The sequence below is a fragment of the Phyllostomus hastatus genome, unplaced genomic scaffold, assembly GCF_019186645.2.
Source record: "Phyllostomus hastatus isolate PE091 unplaced genomic scaffold, TTU_PhHast_1.1 phas_scaffold_585, whole genome shotgun sequence".
NCBI lineage: Eukaryota > Metazoa > Chordata > Mammalia > Chiroptera > Phyllostomidae > Phyllostomus > Phyllostomus hastatus.
Genome location: NW_025334037.1, coordinates 9,994,094 through 10,013,597, shown reverse-complemented (window position 1 = coordinate 10,013,597; position 19,504 = coordinate 9,994,094). Strand labels below are relative to the sequence as shown.

The window sequence follows — 19,504 nt, the reverse complement described above, 5'->3', positions numbered from 1 at the left end:
GAAATAAAGGAAAATGTACAGGGAACCAATAGTGATGGGAAGGAAACTGGGACTCAAATCAACGGTGTGGACTAGAAGGAAGAAAGAAACATCCAATCAGAAAAGAATGAAGAAAAAAGAATTAAAAAAATGAGGAGAGGCTTAGGAACCTCCAGGACATCTTTAAATGTTCCAGCATCCAAATTATAGGGGTGCCAGAAGAAGAGGAAGAGCAATAAGTGGAAAAGTTATTTGAACAAATAATAAAGGAGAACTTCTCCAGCCTGGCTAAGGAAACAGACTTCCAGGAAGCTCAGATAGTCCCAAAGAAATTGGACCCAAGGAGGAACACACCAAGGCACATAATGATTACATTACACAAGATTAAAGATAAGGAGAGAATCTTAAAAGCAGCAAGACAAAATGAAAGACTTACCTACAAAGGAGTGCTCATAAGACTATCAGCTGATTTCTCAAAGGAGACCTTACAGGCAAGAAGGGGCTGGAAAGAAGTATTCCAAGTCATCAAAGGCAAGGATCTACATCCCAGATTACTCTATCCAGCAAAGCTTTCATTTAGATGGAAGGGCAGATAAAGTGCTTCCCAGATAAGGTCAAGTTGAAGGAGTTCATCATCACCAAGCCCCTATTATATGAAATGTTAAAGGGACTTATCTAGGAAAAAGAAGACAAAAAACATATACAGTAAAATGACAGCAAACTCACAATAATTAACAACCACACCTAAAACAAAAAACAAAAACAAACTATGCAAACAACTAGAAGAGGAACAGAATCACAGAAATGAAGAACGCATGGAGGGTTATCAACAGGGGAGTGGGAGGAAGAGAGAGGGGGAAAAGGTACAGAGAATAAGTAGCATAGATGGTAGGTAGAAAATGGACAGAGGGAGGGTAAGAATAGTATGGGAAATGTAGAAGCCAAGAAGTTATAAGTATGACACATGGATGTGAACTAAAGGGGGGGAATGTTGGTGGGAGAGGGTATGCAGGGTAGAGGGGAGTGAAGGGGGGAAAATAGGACAACTGTAATAGCATAATCAATAAAATATATTTTTAAAAAACCATAAAAGAATAACAAAAATGGCTCCTGAGTCCTAGTGTGCTGGGCATAATGCTGAAGCTTTCATTTACTTTGTATCTAACTTTACTACAACCCTGCACTGAAGAATCAGTATCAACATCTGACGCAATGGGAAACTGAGGCTGAGTAACTTTCCTCAATTTCTAGATGGCAGAGAGCCTAGCACATTTTCTTCCCACTAAGGGCAGATGCACCACAGAACCCAAATTTCCACCCCTTCCTGTACCCCACTACCAACTTCAGGCTCCACAAGGAGTCTTTTTGATAAATATTTACTCTTTCCCTTAAAAGGTGAATTTAGCTAAAGTCATATCATCTGAATCTGGGAATTAATTAACTATAAAAATGATTGTCCTGGCAAAGGCCTACCTAAGTCTAAAACTTTATACCCTCCAAAGAAAAAAAAATGTTTCCTTAATTTTGAGTTGATGGCTTTACTTTTTTTAAAAATGACTTTTCTGATGCTGATGTAAAAACAAACCCAGTCAAGTGCAACCTGGAATCCCTGGTGAGATCCTGGAGCAGAAAAAGAACAGTAGATTAAAAACTAAAGTGGTCTGAATAAAGCATTGACTGTAGTTAATAATAATGTATTAATATTGGTTTGTCGATGGTGACAAACGTAACACAGAGAAGTAAGATACTAACATTGGGGGAGGTGAGCGATGCATATACAAGGAATGCCCCATGCTATCTTTGCAGCTTTTTGTAAATCCAAAATTATCCCCCCAAAAAACTTGAAAAGAAAACCCCAAAGGTGTTTGTATAGTTAGTTGTATGTGTTTTTATGTGTTGCTAGGGAGAAAATGCAACCACATTCTTTACAGTTTAAGTGGCAAAAATACTATTAGAGTAAGGTGCTGATTAAAAGGAAACGTGACGTTTCAATTCATTCTTTGGTAATCCAAAGCAACAAAAGTGTGCACTCCACCCCCTGCCCAAGCTTGGTGGGGCTGATGATTCTATTATTTTCCCCACTCATCCCCACGCCCCCACCTCCCACCATGAGGGTAATGCCTCCTGGAATTCTCTTTGGCACAAACATCTTGTTTTAGGGCCATGTTTAGACTGCGATTAAAAGAGGATTACTCACACCACATAGGCACCCCTATGGGAAAGAGGCCACCCCTACACTTACTTTTCTGTACCTACCACACCCCAGCAATCACTAACCAAGTAGGCAAAGCAGAGGGAGGGGTGAGAGAACTGTGTTTTAGTTGCTCTTAGCAAAAAGTTTGATATCAACTAGCAGCTGTCACTAAGCTCCTCGTTCTGAAGTCAAAAGGACTCATTTACTGGGGTTGATAATGTAAGCAGTGCTGAGGTTTGTATTCCAAGAAAATTCTCCCTTTAAAGCTGTAGTTATGGGGGAAGTGACTAGGAACAAACAGTTATTAGTTATTGACAAGCCCTTGAACAGACTAATTTACAGAGGCCTCATTTGTGAACACGTATTTGAGGAAATAGTTTCTCTTTTTTAAAAGATTTTATTTATTTATTTTTAGAGAGAGGGGAAGTGAAAGAGAGGGAGAGAAACATCAATTGAAAGAGAGGGAAACATCAATTGTGGTTGCCTCTTGTGCGCCCTCTAGTGGGAACCTGGCCCGCAACCAGACATATGCCCTGACTGGGAATCGAACCAGAGACCCTTTTTGGTTTGCAGGCTGGCACTCAGTCCACTGAGCCACACCAGCCAGGGCAGGAGATAGTTTCTCATACAATGTTCTATCACAAGTTTTCTTTGCCTTAATAGTAAATTAACCCTTCACATTTGTTCAGAGTTCACAAATTTTACCTTATGTCACTCCATTTGATTTTCCCAACAGCCCCATAAGACAATCAGGGCTGGCTTCTCCTTCCCTGCGCCCTTCCTAGGCTCACTGCTGCCTGAACAATATTGGGGTTCTGTCGGTCAGAAGGAGAGCATTAGCATTGGGTAGACAACCACTAAGGTCTCCTGCAGCATCTAAGAATGTAGATCTTTCTCTTAGTTCCTAGCCTTGCTCCTCAACTCCACCCCATCATTATCTTGGCCTCTCTTCTATAGACCTTCCTCCTTCATGCATTGATCAGGAAACCTTCCACCAACTGTTGGGGAAACTACTCCTTACCCCTAGGGCATGGTCTTACTCTAGTTCCAGCTGCCTCTCTTCCTCTTTTACAAAATTCCCTCCCCTCATCCCAGAACAGCAGGTAAACTGACATCCACACAACAAGTGGGAGGAGGCTGGACAGGCCAAGTGCAGGAAGGAGAACTCTGATGTTCCACACTCATTGGTGAATCGGGAAGACACTCTCCACATATAGTCATCACAAGTGGGAGTTCACCTCCACCTTTTCTCAATTGTCCTGTTAGCAAATGTCGAGTCGAGTGCTGTCAAACACACACACAACACAACACAACACACAGATGGGACTCCTAATGACAGACACTAATTCTCAGAGAAGCTGTACAGATTGAACAAGTGGTCACAAATGCCGATGTCTCCAAGCTCCAGGCAGGTGAGTGGCGGGGACCTTGGTGAGCTGGAGGAAGCAAAGCCCACTGACTAGGCTGGCTGCTACTCACTCTAGCTGATTGTTTCCACTTGGGAATACAGGTCAGCTTGCCTGGGAAAAGCTGGAAATATGGAATTTAAGTGCAATTTCCCATTATAAAAAAAAAATGGTGAGCAGCCCTAGCTGGTGTGTCTCAGTGGATTGGGTGCCGAGCTGTGAACCAAATGGTCACAGGTTCGATTCCCACTCAGGGCACATGCCTGAGTTGGGGGACTGTGAGAGGCAACTGATCAAGGTATCTCTTGCACATCAAGGTTTCTGTCCTTCTTTCTCCCTCCCCCCTCTTTAAAAAAAGGATAAATATTATCTTTTAAAAAATTGTAAAAAGATGAGCAAGTGTCTCCTGTCTTACAATGAAGTCTCTACTTCATAATATTTTGTACATGGAACTGTTCAGTTCCTGGTCTTCATCTCCCCAGCTTCTTTCTAAGGGTCCCCTCTGTGCCTGCCTGAGACCAGAAAGCGGCCTATCGCTGAGCAGTATGCTTCTGAATGGTGCCACCCTCAGCCTTTTGTTATCGCTATGGACTCATGGATTTTTTGTTCTATTCAATTATATTATGATCCATCCCCACCATTATTATCCTTTTTGATGTTCAATGATCTCAGACTTAGCCCATGGGAGCCCCTTTGAGCTGACTCCTGTGTCCCTTAGATCCATCTCCAACTGTCCTTGAGCACTTCCTGTGTTCTAGGCTGACCTGGTAATTTTTCTGACCCACACCTGGAATTAGCCACTTCTCCGAGAAACTCAAGTCTGTTTATTTATTTAGTGGGGCATGGTATTTAGAAATCAAGCTCTGCCTGCTAAGTGGGCTGATTTGCACTGTAATATTGCCTCTATGAGAGAGAGAGGATATCATACCAATAATCTCCAATTTAATGCAGCAGCACAGGGTTCTTCCTTCCTTCCCCAATTCCATATCTGTATGTCCCTGCCCAGCACATGAGAATTATTATTACCCTAGACAATATATTTGCTTTAACCAACATTACTTACAAAAGGGTACTGGGACTTTTATGTCAATATCACTGCCATCAGCACACCTACCAAGTGACTGCATGATTATATTCCACTAAATCATGCAAAGTTCTGTTATCTATTTGATACACAGACAGGTCTATTTGCTCCTATTGCTATTCGTTTGTAAGGTAGTTTTCATCCTTGCTGAGTTTACCCTCTGAACTTCCTTCCGCCACACTCCCTCCTCACTTCTGTCCTTGCCTCTCTGCCTGATGCTGAGGCCTGTACGCTTCTGAGGTTTCTTCTATCTTTCTGTGTTCTCTACCCCAGCACCTTTTACTGATAGGAGCCGTGTTCCGCTCTGGGCACTAGAATTACATTGTGGAATTAGCACGCCTCCCACTCTGTGGAGGAGACACAGATCACCACAGAAGAGTGAAGGGGACAGTGACAGGAGGCTCAGGACTGCTGGGAAACACAGCGGGGACTTCCCACCCCAATGTGGCCCTGAGTGGGGGTGCCACTCTATAGCTGGCTCTCCCACTGTGTGAAGAGACCCTTGCTTGAGCTTTCCCTGCTATGAAGCAGGTTAATAATACCCATGCCCCAGGCACACTTGAGGATGGAAGGAGATGGTGCATATTCTGCTGAGCTGGTGCCTGGCCTGGGGAGAGTGCAGCACGGATTGAATAGTTGTGTGATGCCCTCCACAGAACCACACACAAGGAAAGCAAGAACTCAGCCTGGGTGATTTAGGGGTTCCTACGTTCTCAGAACTGTTCCACTTCCATGTCTGCAATGACCATCTGTCCAATTTTGCCTGTGTAGCAACCATGCCCTCCTCCTGGTAACAGCACTTCAATGTTCCTTCGGTGAGTGAGCTTTTTTCCCTCTCTTGGTGCACATGGTCTCGTCTAGCTGCTGCCTCCCCCACCCCAGGCTCGATGAATCAACACTACAACTCAGGCCCGTGAATCTGAATGAGCACCCACTCCATAATCTGCAGTGCTCAGTGCAAAATGAAAACACAGGGTCCCCTGTTCAAAATTCGTTAAGACTTTCAAGATGGTAGCAGCGGAGCAATGCAATAGGTTGCAGCGGACCCAGGACTTCCCGGGGCATCCCCCGGACAGGAGCGGGGAAGGACTGCAACCACAGACACCTGCCAAACTCCTTCCTCTTCCCAATGCCAGAGGCTCACATCAGCATACAGATGAAAAACAAGCCAAGGGAGCCATCGCAGAGGTCGGGAGTTAGAGAGATCTCACCGGTGTGTTTTCTTTGTTGCACGCCTGACCATCTGAGCCCAGAGATGGGAGTGTTTCCCTAAAGGTCACACAGCCAGTTCAGGGCGGTGCCTAAATTGGAACCCAGATCCCCTAGCAGCACTCCCAACCTCTTGAGGCAGGGGTCCAAAATAAATTCCAGCCTGGCAAGATCTTGGCAACCTTTAAAAAAAGAGATGGGAATGATAGCAGCCAGCAATTGCTGAGAGCTTATAATGCACCACACAGGGTTCTCCGAACTTTACACATTTGACCTCAATCGTTGCAATAATCCTAAGAAGTAGGTATTGTTATCATCATCTCCATTTCACAGATGGGAAACAGTGGTACTGAAGTGTGAAGCGACTTGTCCAAAGTCATGGATCTAGTAAGTAACAGAACTGGATTTAAACCCAGGCGGGCCAGCTGGAGAACGCAGGGCCTTAGCCCGCTCTCTGCGCTGGCCGAGTATCAGGCTGAGAGCCCTGGGAGCAGCCAGAAGAGCAGGAGAAGCGGCTCCCATCGGCTTGTGCCCCCAGGTGGTGCTCTGGTTTACCGGCTTTATCGGCTTTATCTCAGCAGGCAGTGCCTCCTCAGGTGGGGTCTGCCTGGCTGCTCCCAAAGGCTTGTCACCGAAACCTCGACTCAGTCTGATGCCCTGTATCACCTCATTTGACTGCGCGTCCCAAGGGGGGATGAGTTCTTACAGGGATGAGTCAGTGGCCCCACAACCTACAGCAAGTCTGGCTCTACCTCTGCTCCGCGCTCCTCCAGATGCTTCATCCTAAGGCTGAGCTCAAGAAGATTGCACCAGGCCCAGGTCACCTCCAGATGTGACAATAGTCAGAGGAAGAGGAATGGGACCTGCCCTGAGGATCTCTCAAGAGACAGGAAACTTCCCCAGAAGTCCTCTGCTCTGCCAAGACTCCTGCAAGCAGCTTGATATGTTTATTCAAGCCCCACCCCCTAGGACACAGACTGAGTTTAACTTTAGACCATAGACTCCACCCAGGAGGGTGAAGTGGGGGAGGGGTCAGACTCCCTGAGTCACATCGACCAGTGGGGGTAGGGGTAGGCAGGTGCACAATATCAGGGTTTACTTAGGAAGAAGTGAATGATGGATGATGAGAGGACAGAGGATCTAGTACAGGTGGATATTGCCATGTTCATTTTCCAGGTGAGCAAGGTGAGGCTCAGGGAGTAACAGCTTGCCCAGGGTCACAGCTTGCAAATCATGGAGCTGAGATTTGAACCTACTCTGTAGGGCTCCAGAGCCTGTGCACCTAGCTACTCCCGTAATCACCCAGGAAAGGAAGCCAGGACACTGGGTCAGGTTCTGGCAGCACTGTTAGCTCAGGTTGTGTTCTGAGACCATTCCCCCACCCCCAGCCTCAGTTTCCTATTCTAAGTATAATAATACCTTCTGGGCCTCACCTGCAGAGCGCAGGGGGCCCAGCAATGAGGTTATGCATGTGAGTACTTGGATGTGGGCAGCGGCAATTGGAGGGTGTTGTGGTGTAGGAGTAAGACTCCAAGCTTTGGAATCTTTCAGGTCCTGGGTTCAAATCCTTACTCTGTGCCTGGTTAGTGAGACTTTGCATAAGTCTCTTAACAAGTCATTCCATTGAGGGGGGGCAAAAGGGGGAGGATACCAATGTCACATGATTGTTAAATGGGTCACATGAATTGTGAAGGCAAATTATTTGTCTTAGACGCCTGAATCACAATGATTTGTTTTTCTATTTCCTTTATAGGAATTCAGCTTCACCCTCCCAGCATGAGGCAGAGGGAAAATACCATGGTCCATTTTCTGAGGCTCATGCCCCATCCTTCAAACAAACAAACAAACAAACAAACAAACAAACAAACAGACAAACACTTCAATTAGAAGAGAGAGGCCGGGAAGAGAGAGGGAGAATTTTGCCAAGAAAACCCAGCTCGGCCCCTAGAGGACTGGCATTGTGGCATTACTTGGGCTTTGCTACCCCCTCGTGGCCGCTCTGAGGTATAATGGACTGCCCGTAATTGCAGCCTGGAATGGCAGGAGTTGGGAGAGGTCCTGCCCCCAGTACATTCTAGTTCTCCAGTGCTTAGGGGAGAGGCTACACTCAGTGCTTCCTGGGCCAGTGGGATCAGTCACACTAAAGAGCCACTGAGCTAGTTCAATGCTTTCATTGACAATGGGAACCTATGGCCCTGAGAGGTGAGACTTCTCTGAGGGAGGCAGCCAGAGTAGGAGCCAGTAGTTCAGGTCTCCAGACCCCAAGGCTCCTTCCCCTATGCCCTGCCTGAAGCAACCCCACCCCGTGATCCCAAAACTCCAGTGGACACCTGGACTCATCTGCCAACCAGCAGGGCCGGGGAGGGGGCAGATCCCTCTGCTGCTGCTGTGTCAGGTAGCCCTCCAGCCTTTGCCTGAGGTCCACATGTGCCTCTCTGCTGCATCTTCCCCTCTGGACCCAATTCCATCCTCTGAGGCTCCCCAGCTCCAGCCTCTGACGCTGTGCAGACATTGTGTGGCCAGGGAAGTCAGAGCTGGGAGGATGAGGAAGACGGAGGAAGTGCCTCATAACCTCAGCACTCTGGACACAGCCCTGAATCCTGCAAGACAGGGTTGCTCAGCCTGGGGTGGCTTGTGCTTTTTAAAACCCTCATTGTAAAGTATAATGCTCGCAGAAACAAGGGCACGAAACAAACATACACAGTTCCACGTTCCATTACAAAGCAAATGCTTGTGCAATCGCTGAGCTAGCAACCCGAAGGCTTCCACCCTCTCGGACCATGGCCCCTGCTCTTCTGCTGCTGCTTTATGGTTCTGTGACCTGTGCAGACACTTGTCCCGAGGTGGTAGTGTGAACTTTACACACGTGGCACCGTGCATCTGACACCCTCCGTGTCTGGCTGCTTTCACTCAACATGCCCTCGGCGTCCACCCACAGACAGTCTCACTGCTGTCCGCCTCTGACTGGCCACAGTTTTGTCATTCTGCTGGCCGTGCAAGTGTGGATCATTTCCAGGTTTTGTTATAATGAACGTTGCAACTGCGACAAACACTTGTGCACCTATTCCTTACTATGCACTTCTGTCGAGTGTATAACTCTCTTAGTTGGGTAGGGCTGCCATAACAAAGTATGATAAACTGGGTGGCGTACAACAATGGGAATTTCTTCTCTCACAGCTCTGGAGGCTGGAAGTCTGAGGTGCCAGCCGGGCCATCCTCCCCGTGAGGCTCTGGGTAGAATCCTTTCTTGCCTCTTCCTGGCTTCCAGGGGAAGCAAGGATCATCAGTCCTCAGTGCTCCTAGGCTTGCAGCCACACAACTCCTATCTCTGCCTCCCCCTTCAAATGGAATTTTTCCTCATCTCTCTGCATTATCTTCTCCTAAGGACCCCAGTCAGATGGCATTCACGGTTCACTCTGCTCATGACCTCATTTTAGCTAATTACATCTGTGAAGACCATATTTCTAAATAAGGTCATTGTCCTGGCTGGTGTGGCTCAGTGGATTGAGTGTCATTGTCCTGTGAACCAAAGGGTCACTGGTTCGATTCCCAGTCAGGGCACATGCCTGGGTTATGGGCCAGTTATCCAGTAGGGGGCAAGTGAGAGGCAACCACACATTCATGTTTCTCTCTTCCTCTTTCTCCCTTCCTTCCCCTCTCTGTAAAAATAAATAAGTAAAATCTTTTAAAAAGAATAAATAAATAAGGTCACATTTGGAAGTACTGGGAGGTAGGACTCCAACATTATCTGTTTAGGGGGCACAATTCAATCCATAATAATAACTTTAAGAGTGGGATCGCTGAGTTGTCTTAGCAGATCCTGAGAAAGGGCCTGCATGTTGACAGCGGCTTTGTGCTGTGGGGCTGGGAACAGGTGAGGCAGATGAGGCATCTCAGGTACACGATGCAAGGCACCCAGGGCCCACCTCACTCCAGGGGGGTGTGCTTCACCCTCATGACCACTCATGGTGAGGGAGTAGACAGAATGTGACCAGGGAGGGAGAAAGCCAGTGAAGGGTTCCATCATGAGCTGCCCCTGTGGGCCACTGGGGCTCAATTCCCCTGGGGACTCTCTAAGGGCCCTGTAGCATGTGCCTCCCACTTGTCCCACTGCAGGACAGGACAGCAGGGCACTGACCACTCACTCCTGTACCTTGTTGGCTGCAGGCTGTCCCTGGGCAGTACATCCCCTGTGCCTGTGGGCTCACCCAGCTGCTGTGGCCCTGCAGGGAGGACTCGTGCAGAGAAGCAGAGAGATGGAGGTGCTTGTGGGGGAGGTTGCCGGCGCCAGCTGTGCACTGCAGACTCAGGTCGTGTCAGAGCTATGGACCAAGGCATGAAAAGTATCAGCCACAGCCCTGCCTTGCAATGCGTTTGGCTCATGGGGCCCCATGTTACTGGTGCTCCAGGAGGGGTGGTGGCTGGTCACGATGTCAGAAAAAAAGACTTAGCATGTGAGGGTTAGTGGAACAAGCTCATCTCCATGCTGTAGCTGGTCCTAGGGCCCTAACTGCTCTTCAGCATCTCCCTTCTCCATCTCCCAGTCTGTGTCTCCCTCCTCAGCAGCCAGCACATCATGGGTCTGGAGGACCCAGATCTTCATTCCTGATGGGTCTCAGCAACCATTTACCTTGGTCTGGCTGGGCTGCAGACACTCATTCACTGCTGTCACCAGGCATGGGAATAGCAAGAGGTGTCCCCCAGAGTTCTCCACATTCCAGGCACCCTTCTCCCTGCTTGCACATGGCAGCCTCACTCCTCCTCCTCATCAGGGCCAATTACCTGGTGGGAGCAGTCCCAGGTGACTGGCAGCAGGGGTAGTCTTCAATTCAGTGGTAGAGAAGTAGAAGGGACCCTCCCCCCACCTCTCCCCACCTTCCCCCAACACACCAGGGACAAGCACCTCCAGTTTTAGAGCATAAAGTTGTGGGGATGGCAAGCAAGAGTCCCCAGGTGGGGTGCTGGAGGGGACCACTCCTGCCTCTGCTTTTCAGTTCCTGCTCTTGAACCCTAACCATCGGGAACTCAGACACCAGTAACGGCTAGTGGGTGAACGCATGTGTTTCCTGGAGAGCACAGCCCCTCACAGAATGTCTGCCCCGGCTGGTGTCTTCTGAGTCTTTGAAAAGGAAGCTCAACCTCCAGCTCTGGTAGGAGCCAGTGGGTTCCACCGTTGTGTGTCCTTTGTCGAGTTTCCTTCTCCATCAGACGGGTTCTTTGGTCAGAGACGTTATCCATAATTCCACGTAGGGAAGCAAGCAAGCATGTGTGAGGCTTACTGGGAAGTGTTAATTACATTTTATTTTCCTGAACTACTTGTCAGTTCTCACAAGGCTGCATTGTCTTAGTGACCTTCATAGTGAGTCTTGCTATCTGGTGGAGACATGTGTCTTCTTTTTTTAATTTTTTTAAAAAAATTTATTGACTTTAGCGAGGGGGGCGGGAGAGAGGCATCAATGTGATGTTCCACTTATTTACACATTCATTGGTTGATTCTTGTATGTGCCCTGACTGGGGATTGAACCTGCAGCCTTGGCGTATTGGGATGATGTTCTAGTCAACTTACAGACCGGGCCAGGGCTGAAGTCTCTCTTCTTGTTCTTCTTCATTGGCTGTGCTTTACCTTTTCCGTTTCAATGGACACATTAAAATCACCTTGTCAATTCCATGAAAACGATGTTGGATGTTTGCCTGTGATGGCATCAAACCCACAGTTCGTCTGGGAGGAACTGACATCTTTATAGCATGGAGTCTTCCGACCCATAAATACACCTGTTTCTTTGGGTCTTCTTTGATTCCTCCCAACACTGTTTTATGGAGTTCTGTGTCCAGACCTTGCAAATCTTCCATTGCAGCTATTCCTAAGTATATATTTCTGATGCTCTTAAATTAGTATTTTTAATTTTTTAAACTCTTGGCTGCATACAGATAGATGTTCAATGTTCAGCTGATTTTCAGGGCCTGATCATACCCAAATTCATTCAACTTTTATTTTTAGTAATCTGTGAATTCTTCTGGATTACCTAGGTACACATCGTCTGTGAGAAAAGACAGTGTAATAGCTTGCTTCCCAATCCCCACAATGGAACCCTCCTGCTTCTTCTCACCAACTAGGGTCTCTGCTGTGAATTCAAGTGATGAGAGCAGGCACCTTTATCTGTCTCCTGATCTGAAGGAAAAAATATTCAACGTTTTACCATTCAACGTGTTTCATACACTATAATTTTTGCTTTTAAATGTGCCTTGTAAATATGTAAGGCGTGTTAAGCCCTGGCTGGCATAGCTCAGTGGATTGAGTGCAGGCTGTGAACCAAAGTGTCGCAGGTTCGATTCCCAGTCAGGGTACATGCCTGGGTTGCAGGCCATGACCCCCAGCAACCACACATTGATGATTCTATCTCCCTCCCTTCCCTATCTAAAAAATAAACTGTTTAAAAAAAATACACGTAAGACGTGTTGATTGCAGCCTGTGAGAAACCCTGAGCTAGTGGGCCCAGCTAGGCCACGTCTGGACTCCTGGTCCATGGTCTGAGAACACGCTGCTTTCAGTCGCCAAGTGTCCGAGGTCATTAGTTACACAGCTAATGCGGAAGGGACGAGTGAGCCTCCCCACAACGTCCCACCTAAGGTGACGGTAGTAGCGTCATCTGGCAGAAAGGGCATGAGCTTCAGAATCAGGAAAACCGAGAAGCCCAATCCTACCATGTAAGTTAGTTGATATCGGTCATCTTGTTTCCCCTGTAAAATGGACATGATATCTCCTCTTAGAGGTGCTGTGATTATGTGAAATGGGGTGAAATTCAGCTGAGTGTCTGCACACAGCAAATATTTAAATGCACAGTTCCCTGTCTTCCTTTTTTTTTTAAAGTCCACTAGCCTGTAGCCTGTTGTGCCCTTTACATGTGCTGACCATATTTCCTAGATATCATCACAGAATATTGTGTAGCTATGGGGTAGAAGACAATACAGAAAATCTTGGGAATTTAGGACCTCTCATTGCTAAACCATCGTGCGAGCTCCCCTTCATGTTTTTGACAGGCATTAAAAACTGCTGGTGCTGAACATCTGGATTCTCTGTCTCCCCCTGGTTGGGCCATTGCCGTGCATTACGACGAGTTAGATATTTCCCGTCATTAGCAGTGGAGCCAGCTGTGTGGGATCCATTTCACAGGGAACCCTCAGGCCTCACTTCAGATCAAACCTTTAAGATTTCTGTTGCTGCTGACAGAAGTGAATGCTGAGAGGTGATGTCATCTCCCACTGCCTACGCCATCTCTGCAATAAATGTCAACTGCCACGTGGACCTGGCCCCTAAGATTAGAGGCAGCCCAGCGGGGTGGGATTTGGGGTTGGAAGATCAGGCTGAAACTCCAACCCTCACCTCTTTGCTGAGTCCATCTTTTTCTCGGAACCTGGTTGCTTCACCTGTAAAGTGTGAAATCAGAGTATATACCTCCTCAGGGTCATTTTGCAGATTATATTGGGGGATTTGGGGAACATCTGGCAATTAGCAGGTCGGCGGGATGGGACACTACTTGCTCCTCAGCATGTGGTCTGGGGCCCAGGGCACTGGCCTCACCTCGTGGCGCCCAGCAGCCTGACTCTCGGGCCCACCCTGGACCTACTCAACCAGATCTGAATTTCCACAAGATCCCCATGAGCAGTGGTAACTTGGATGAGGAACTGAGAGGGTGTAGGATGCTGATGACATTGTGGCTAAGGTGGGTTTGCAGAAGTTTTGGGTGCTGCCCCTTCGTTGCATCCAAATAAGAACGGCACCGACCAGGACTTGCTCTAGCACAGAAAAGCCAAACCATGAATCTGAATAAATAAGCATTGATTTTATTGAATCATGAATAATTTAAGACTGGTACAATCATCAGCTTTATTCTCTATGACGTGGGGCATGATCTCCAGCAGATCATTGGCAGATCCAAAAACCTCATGACAAATGAAAATTAAATAGGGAGAGAGGGAGGGCGAGGAGGAAGGGGAGGGGGATGGAAACATACCGTACACAAAATACTCGATTCCTAGTTTTCTCTTTAAAAATGGCTAGAAAAAATTCAGCAAAATGCAGCACTTTAATCCATTATTTACAATTTCTATGTTACAATGAAAAAATGTACATCTTATAGAACATATTTCATAAACTGCTCCGCTGGCAAACAACTAGATCAAAACAGCAAACCTTCCGTTTATATCCACAAAGTTGGATTAGTTTTTCCTTTTGAAGTAGATTCGCCATGATCAAATCTGAATACACAGAATTCTGAAGTTTAGAGCATCCACAATTAAATAAAAAGTGTTCCCAAGATACAACAAAGGTACAGGCAAATCTCATTCCTTGCCCTGCCCCCACCCCGCCCCCAACCTTAAATTAAAAGGTATTCCCACCTCATTTATGGCCTGTATAATTCTTGGCAGTTTGGGAAGAAAATTCTGGCTTCCATTGGTAACTCAACATAAATGTTGCATAGAATTTCATACATTTCAAAATTAGCCTAACTGTAGAAAAAGGCAAAATGGAAGCATTTTGGACAGAGCCCTAAATGAGTACAAAGTCACTTTCTCAAAGGTGAGTGACACTGACAAAGTAAAATATGACCAAGAGAAGAGATGTGCATATCAGACAACCCTGCTTCCCGAAACGTGAGGAGGGCCACTGAGCTGTGAATCACACAAGGGTCACACTACTTGGAATCCCTGTTCGCTGGTCGGGCAGCACCAGGGACAGAGGTCTTGGTTCTGAGCCTGGACCCAGTGGGAGGGAAGTCTGTGGGAGAGGGGAGAGAAAGGGAGGGTGTTGCTTAAAAAAGAAAAAAAAAAAAGAGTCTCAAACAACACTGACAGGTGTCTACTCACAAGGTGACTGGGGAAACTGCCCACAGGGAGAAGTCAGTTTCGCCTCCTCCCAAATTCACAGTATGAGTGTAAGGTCATCGCAGGGAGTTAGACTGAGAAGGACCACTCTGCAGGTCTACCAGAAGGCTCAGGGTTCGGCCCATGGCCACGGGCTACATATGTGGTTTGAAAGATGCATGGAAAACAAAAGAGGACAGGACACACTCACACACCCTGATGACTGATGAAGGCTTAGCAGAACAGAGTCTGAGTCTACTGAGATAAAAACAGGGATGGTGTGGAGAGGTTTTCCATTTACCAGTTAGTGGGACAAATTCCCTTTTCCCTTTGGAGGAGGAAGAACATGGTGTCATCCGATGTAATGTGAGCCGTTTCAGGTCAAGCTCTTGTGGTAACAAGAAAACACAGAGGTAACCCTTCAGGAACAGAAATGTAAAGATGGAATAAAACCCCTGATCTTTAAGAGAGATTCCCCCACTGGGGTCAAACAAGATTCTCCTTGTAGAACAGAAACAAACAACGGAAAGGCTTACCACACTCTTTAAGGAAAACACCAGTGTGTTGAAGACACAGAGACACAGGGTAGCACGGCTGTGTCAGCAGTGCCATGGGGACCAGACTTGTAGGAGCTTTGCCTGGGAGTTAGCTGGAGACGGCTAAGGACCTAAAAAAAGTGGATTTTTTTTTCCTTTTTCCTATGGTCACACACCCACACAAATGAGTCCTTTGAATGAGACAGAAGTCACAGCAACTTGAGTTCTCCTGATGAGTAGATGACTTTGTAGCCCTGTGTGCTCTGACGGGGGGGAAAAAAAAAAAAAAAAAACAGACCCCAGACAGGTGTGACACTCACACATGAACACGGTTCGTACAAAACCAGTAAGGCATCGCTTTGGGAAGGTCAGCACCGAAGAGGTCAGGCAAGGCTCGCCTGGACGGAGGCTGGGGCCGGGGGTCCCAGGAGGGTGCGGCCGCCACCTCCTTGTTGGGTTGCATCACGTTGGTTTGGAGAAAAGTGCAAGTCTTTTGCGAGGTGACCTCCCTACCCCACCTGAGGTTGGGGCTGGCACACTTGGGGTGTCGACGTGCGTTCCAAAGCCTTGAGGACAAGAAGGAAAGGCAAGATCCCGGCTCACCCACGTGTTGAGGACGGGGGTCTTGGTCCACTTCACGGGACGCGACAGCCCCAGCCGCAGGAGGCAAGTGTGTCGATCGGTGAGGATGGACAACTGAAAACCGCAACTCAGCAGGACCAAACCAGAACTCCTGCGGCTCTCGCTTCCACCAAAGGATTGATTCTGACCAAAGGGGGAAGGGGGAACATCTTCAAAATCAAAGAGTCAGAAAGGGAGAAACTCCATCTCATTCTCAACGGGGTCATCCGTTCTCCAAAGCAGACCAACTCTCCCTGCACACAGTGTCTGCAGCGGGAAAACCTGATTCACTTCTCTCTGGGAAGGAGACAGACACGGCTGCCTGCACGGGGGCGTGTCCGCTGGGCGCATCCTCACTTCGGCACTCGGCCAGGGCTCGGCAGAGGCTGCAGGCTGCCAGGTCTGAACGGTGTGGCTGGGCTGAAACGGGCCAAATATTTCTCGGGCGAGGAGAGCACCATTTAGAGAACAAAACAATACAGAAAGCACGAGTTGTTGTTTTTCCCTGTGTCAGAGCTCTGTTGTTGGTTGTGGGACCAAAGCAAATGCCTAGTTAGCACCAGTTCTCCGTGGCGGGCCGGCGTGGCCATGGGGGTGCCAGAGGCCAGACCCGGTCTGCGGGGCCTGCGCGGAGGGGAAGCCGTGCCGCCTGCCTTTCCAACTTTGCTCCAGTCTCTCTGTCGCTGGGCAGCTGGTCGCAGGATGCTAGTCGGTTTCAGAGCTTCGGATGGGGTTTTCATTTTTAACCCTTTTCGTTTCAGCAGTGATGATCCTTTCCCGAAAAGTATCTTCAGTGTCTTAGGGAGGTCACGGCAACAAGGCAAAAACAATACTTAAAATAAAACCGAAGACAGTGCAGCTCTCGCTGTGGAAGGAAGCAGTCCCAAGGCGGCTGGCCCGGGATGCCTGCAGCCAGGTCAAGGCTGGGGGACGAGGGGGCTCGGTGGCTGCAGCAGGGGCTGGCTCAGGAGGGCATCATTACGGTGACATAGGTGGAGTGGGGCGAGGGGAGGAGGGGAGGACAAGGAGCAGGAGGGGGAGCAGGAGGAGGAGGAAGAGGGGGCAGGCTCCATGGCCTTGCCCCCGTCACAGAGTGGACTCCAGGGACGAGTCCAGGATGTCATCGTGATGGCTGTTGCTGTTGGAGTCGCTGTCGTAGCTCTGCGGGCTGGAGTAGTTGGCCGCCTCCTGCAGCCGCATCAGCATGTTCATCTGGAAAGAACGGATAGTGTGAGCAGCTTCCAGTCCGGCTTGCCACCCACGCCTGGCCTCTAGCAAGCTCACGCCTCCTCCTCCAGACTCACCTTGGGACTGCAGCCCACAACAGGGACAGCAGACAAGAACATGGGCTCTGGGCCAGGCTTCCACGGTTCAAATCCCGCTGCACCACTTACTAAGCTAGCCATATGACCTTGGACAAGTTCCTGAACCTGTTTGTGTCTCAATGTCTTCACTCGTCAAACAAATGTGAGTAACAGTCGTACCTGCCCTATAACATTATGGCACAGACTGAGTTAATATATGCAGAGCACTGAAAACAACACCGAAAGTCCCTGATAAATATGATACTTAATTTTACTGGGGAGGGCACACCTTATCTGAGCCTCGGTAAAGGTGCAGATGAGCCTCCCTGCTTCTGGAACACGTTCATCAGCACCCTGACCTCCAGAGCCTGGGGCTCCCCATTCGATAAGCACAAGCTCATCTGTACGCCAGCCGCTGCCCCGGCCTTCACAGGGAGGGCAGGGACAGCGCCAGGAGCAAGCAGAGCCACAGAAATCAGAGGCCCGGAGCCCGACTCAGGAGTCTTTGGGCAGAGCACCTCATGTATCTGACCCACCGGTTGTCTCTGGACTGGAGAGAACAGCGGCCCCTATGCCCTAGGGCTGAAGGAGGGGATGAAATGACATCATGTGTATTGGGCCCTGAGAACGGGGCCTGGCACAATGTAAGTGCTCAATAAATGTGATCTGCTGCTGTCATCGTCATCATCATCATCATCATGTTAAAGAGTTTAAAGAGTGCTCTTAAATCTTTCCTGACATTCTCTGTTGTTATTTGTTTTTTTGGAGATATTTATAACTATACATCGTGTGTGTATGTGTTTTATATTTTGTCTAGCAAGTAAATGAGGAAGATAGGGTCTCTCTGAGCTAAGGCCCGGACTTGGTGCTGCTGGGCAGGAAATCCAGCTGCCCCCAGCCAGCTGCCCCTCAGGATGCCCAGCAGTCCCCCTGGGTGAGCCTGGTGTCCGTAACAGGGGACGAGTGGGGCACAAATGCGGAGACCAACCCTCTGCAGCCGAGGTTACGTATTCACTCATCCACGTTCCTGGTACACCCACAGTGCATGGTCTGCAACACACACAGGTGAGTCCTGCCCTCTCAGAGGTATCAGCCTCAGATGCAGAGAGGCTAGTGAACACGAGAGATACTGTAACACGAGACTGATGGCCCTGGGCAGAGAGCACAGACTTGGGAGAAACACCCAATGTGGTAAGTAGGGGTAGCTGATGGATGTGCTCACTTCTGGAGGCCTGGGGCTGGAAGAAGCCTTCTGCAAAACCGTTCTCAGAGTCCCAGGTTTACCTAAACACCTTCTGTATTCAATCAGTGAGACAAATATTCCTGGTCCAGAAAAAAGCGTATGGGAACGCGCCAGCTGGCCCACATTCTATTTTCCTCTAAGACTCGTGAGCTTCTACCCACAGAAATTAGCACCGTGACTCTGGAGTCAGCAGTGGTTAACGTTAGAAACGTCTTTTAAAGTTTGATAAATGCTGCAAATTAGATTGTGCATCGTAACACAAATAATAAGTCCATTTAAAATACTGTTCCTGTTAAAAAAGTCTCGACAGAACCACAGCCCCGTGCCATTAGTCACAAGGAAGGTGGACAACCAGAGCACCTACTGCTGTTTTTAAATCTAGCAAAGCAGTCAGTCAGCAGGGAGCAGACAGTGACTGGCCGTCTTTCAATCCTGCTGCATCTCTCACAAACGTCTTCTTTCACTAGACAATGTGAGGGACAGTCTCTGATGTGCTTTTCCTTTGGGCTGAGTTGCCAGGGGAGCTCAGGGATCCACGTAAGGCATGCTAATAGTATTTAACCTTGGCAGGTTCTGCTGTATTTGCTCCCACCAAATTTTATGGACTTTTGCTTAGTTAGGTCTAACTTTGCAGTGTGACTGTGCATATGCCTTATATTGACAAAGAGAGAAAGTACAACGGGCCTTCGAATAAATAACACCCTTTTGTGATAATACCAATGACATGCCACAGGACCTCAATTCTTACTTATATCAATTAGCCTATGGTAACTGATATATGTGGTTTTACTACATGTGCTTTTATGTAAAGACACAGAACCTGTTGAGGATGTTCAGTGAGGACTTTCTGTAACGTAACTGCAGTGTCACCATCACCGGCCCAGGTTCTTCTTAAAGGGTCCTTGTTCCTTTAGCCATGGCAGCTTAAGTAAGTGGCTCAGACGGTGGCCGAACTCTTCTCACTGGCCATGGGACCCGCACGGAGGCCGTCCTGCCTGCAAACCCCTCCCTGCCTGTGCCACTGATCGTCTGGCTGGGGCTCTGCCCCTTGCCAAGCTCGGCCTCT

General features: G+C 48.3%; 1 protein-coding gene across 6 annotated transcripts in view; it reads right to left on the bottom strand.

Annotated features, from left to right (window-relative positions):
- Positions 1–13,692: 13,692 nt before the first annotated feature.
- The window catches only part of NAV2 (neuron navigator 2), a 367,706-nt gene continuing 361,894 nt past the window's right edge, over positions 13,693–19,504 (bottom strand). For all 6 annotated transcript variants that reach the window (XM_045825827.1, XM_045825831.1, XM_045825829.1 and 3 more), the window contains one exon: positions 13,693–17,103. In XM_045825827.1, coding sequence (XP_045681783.1) covers positions 16,978–17,103 — 126 coding nt within the window. In that variant the 3' untranslated portion in view covers positions 13,693–16,977. The remainder of the gene's footprint in view (positions 17,104–19,504) is intronic.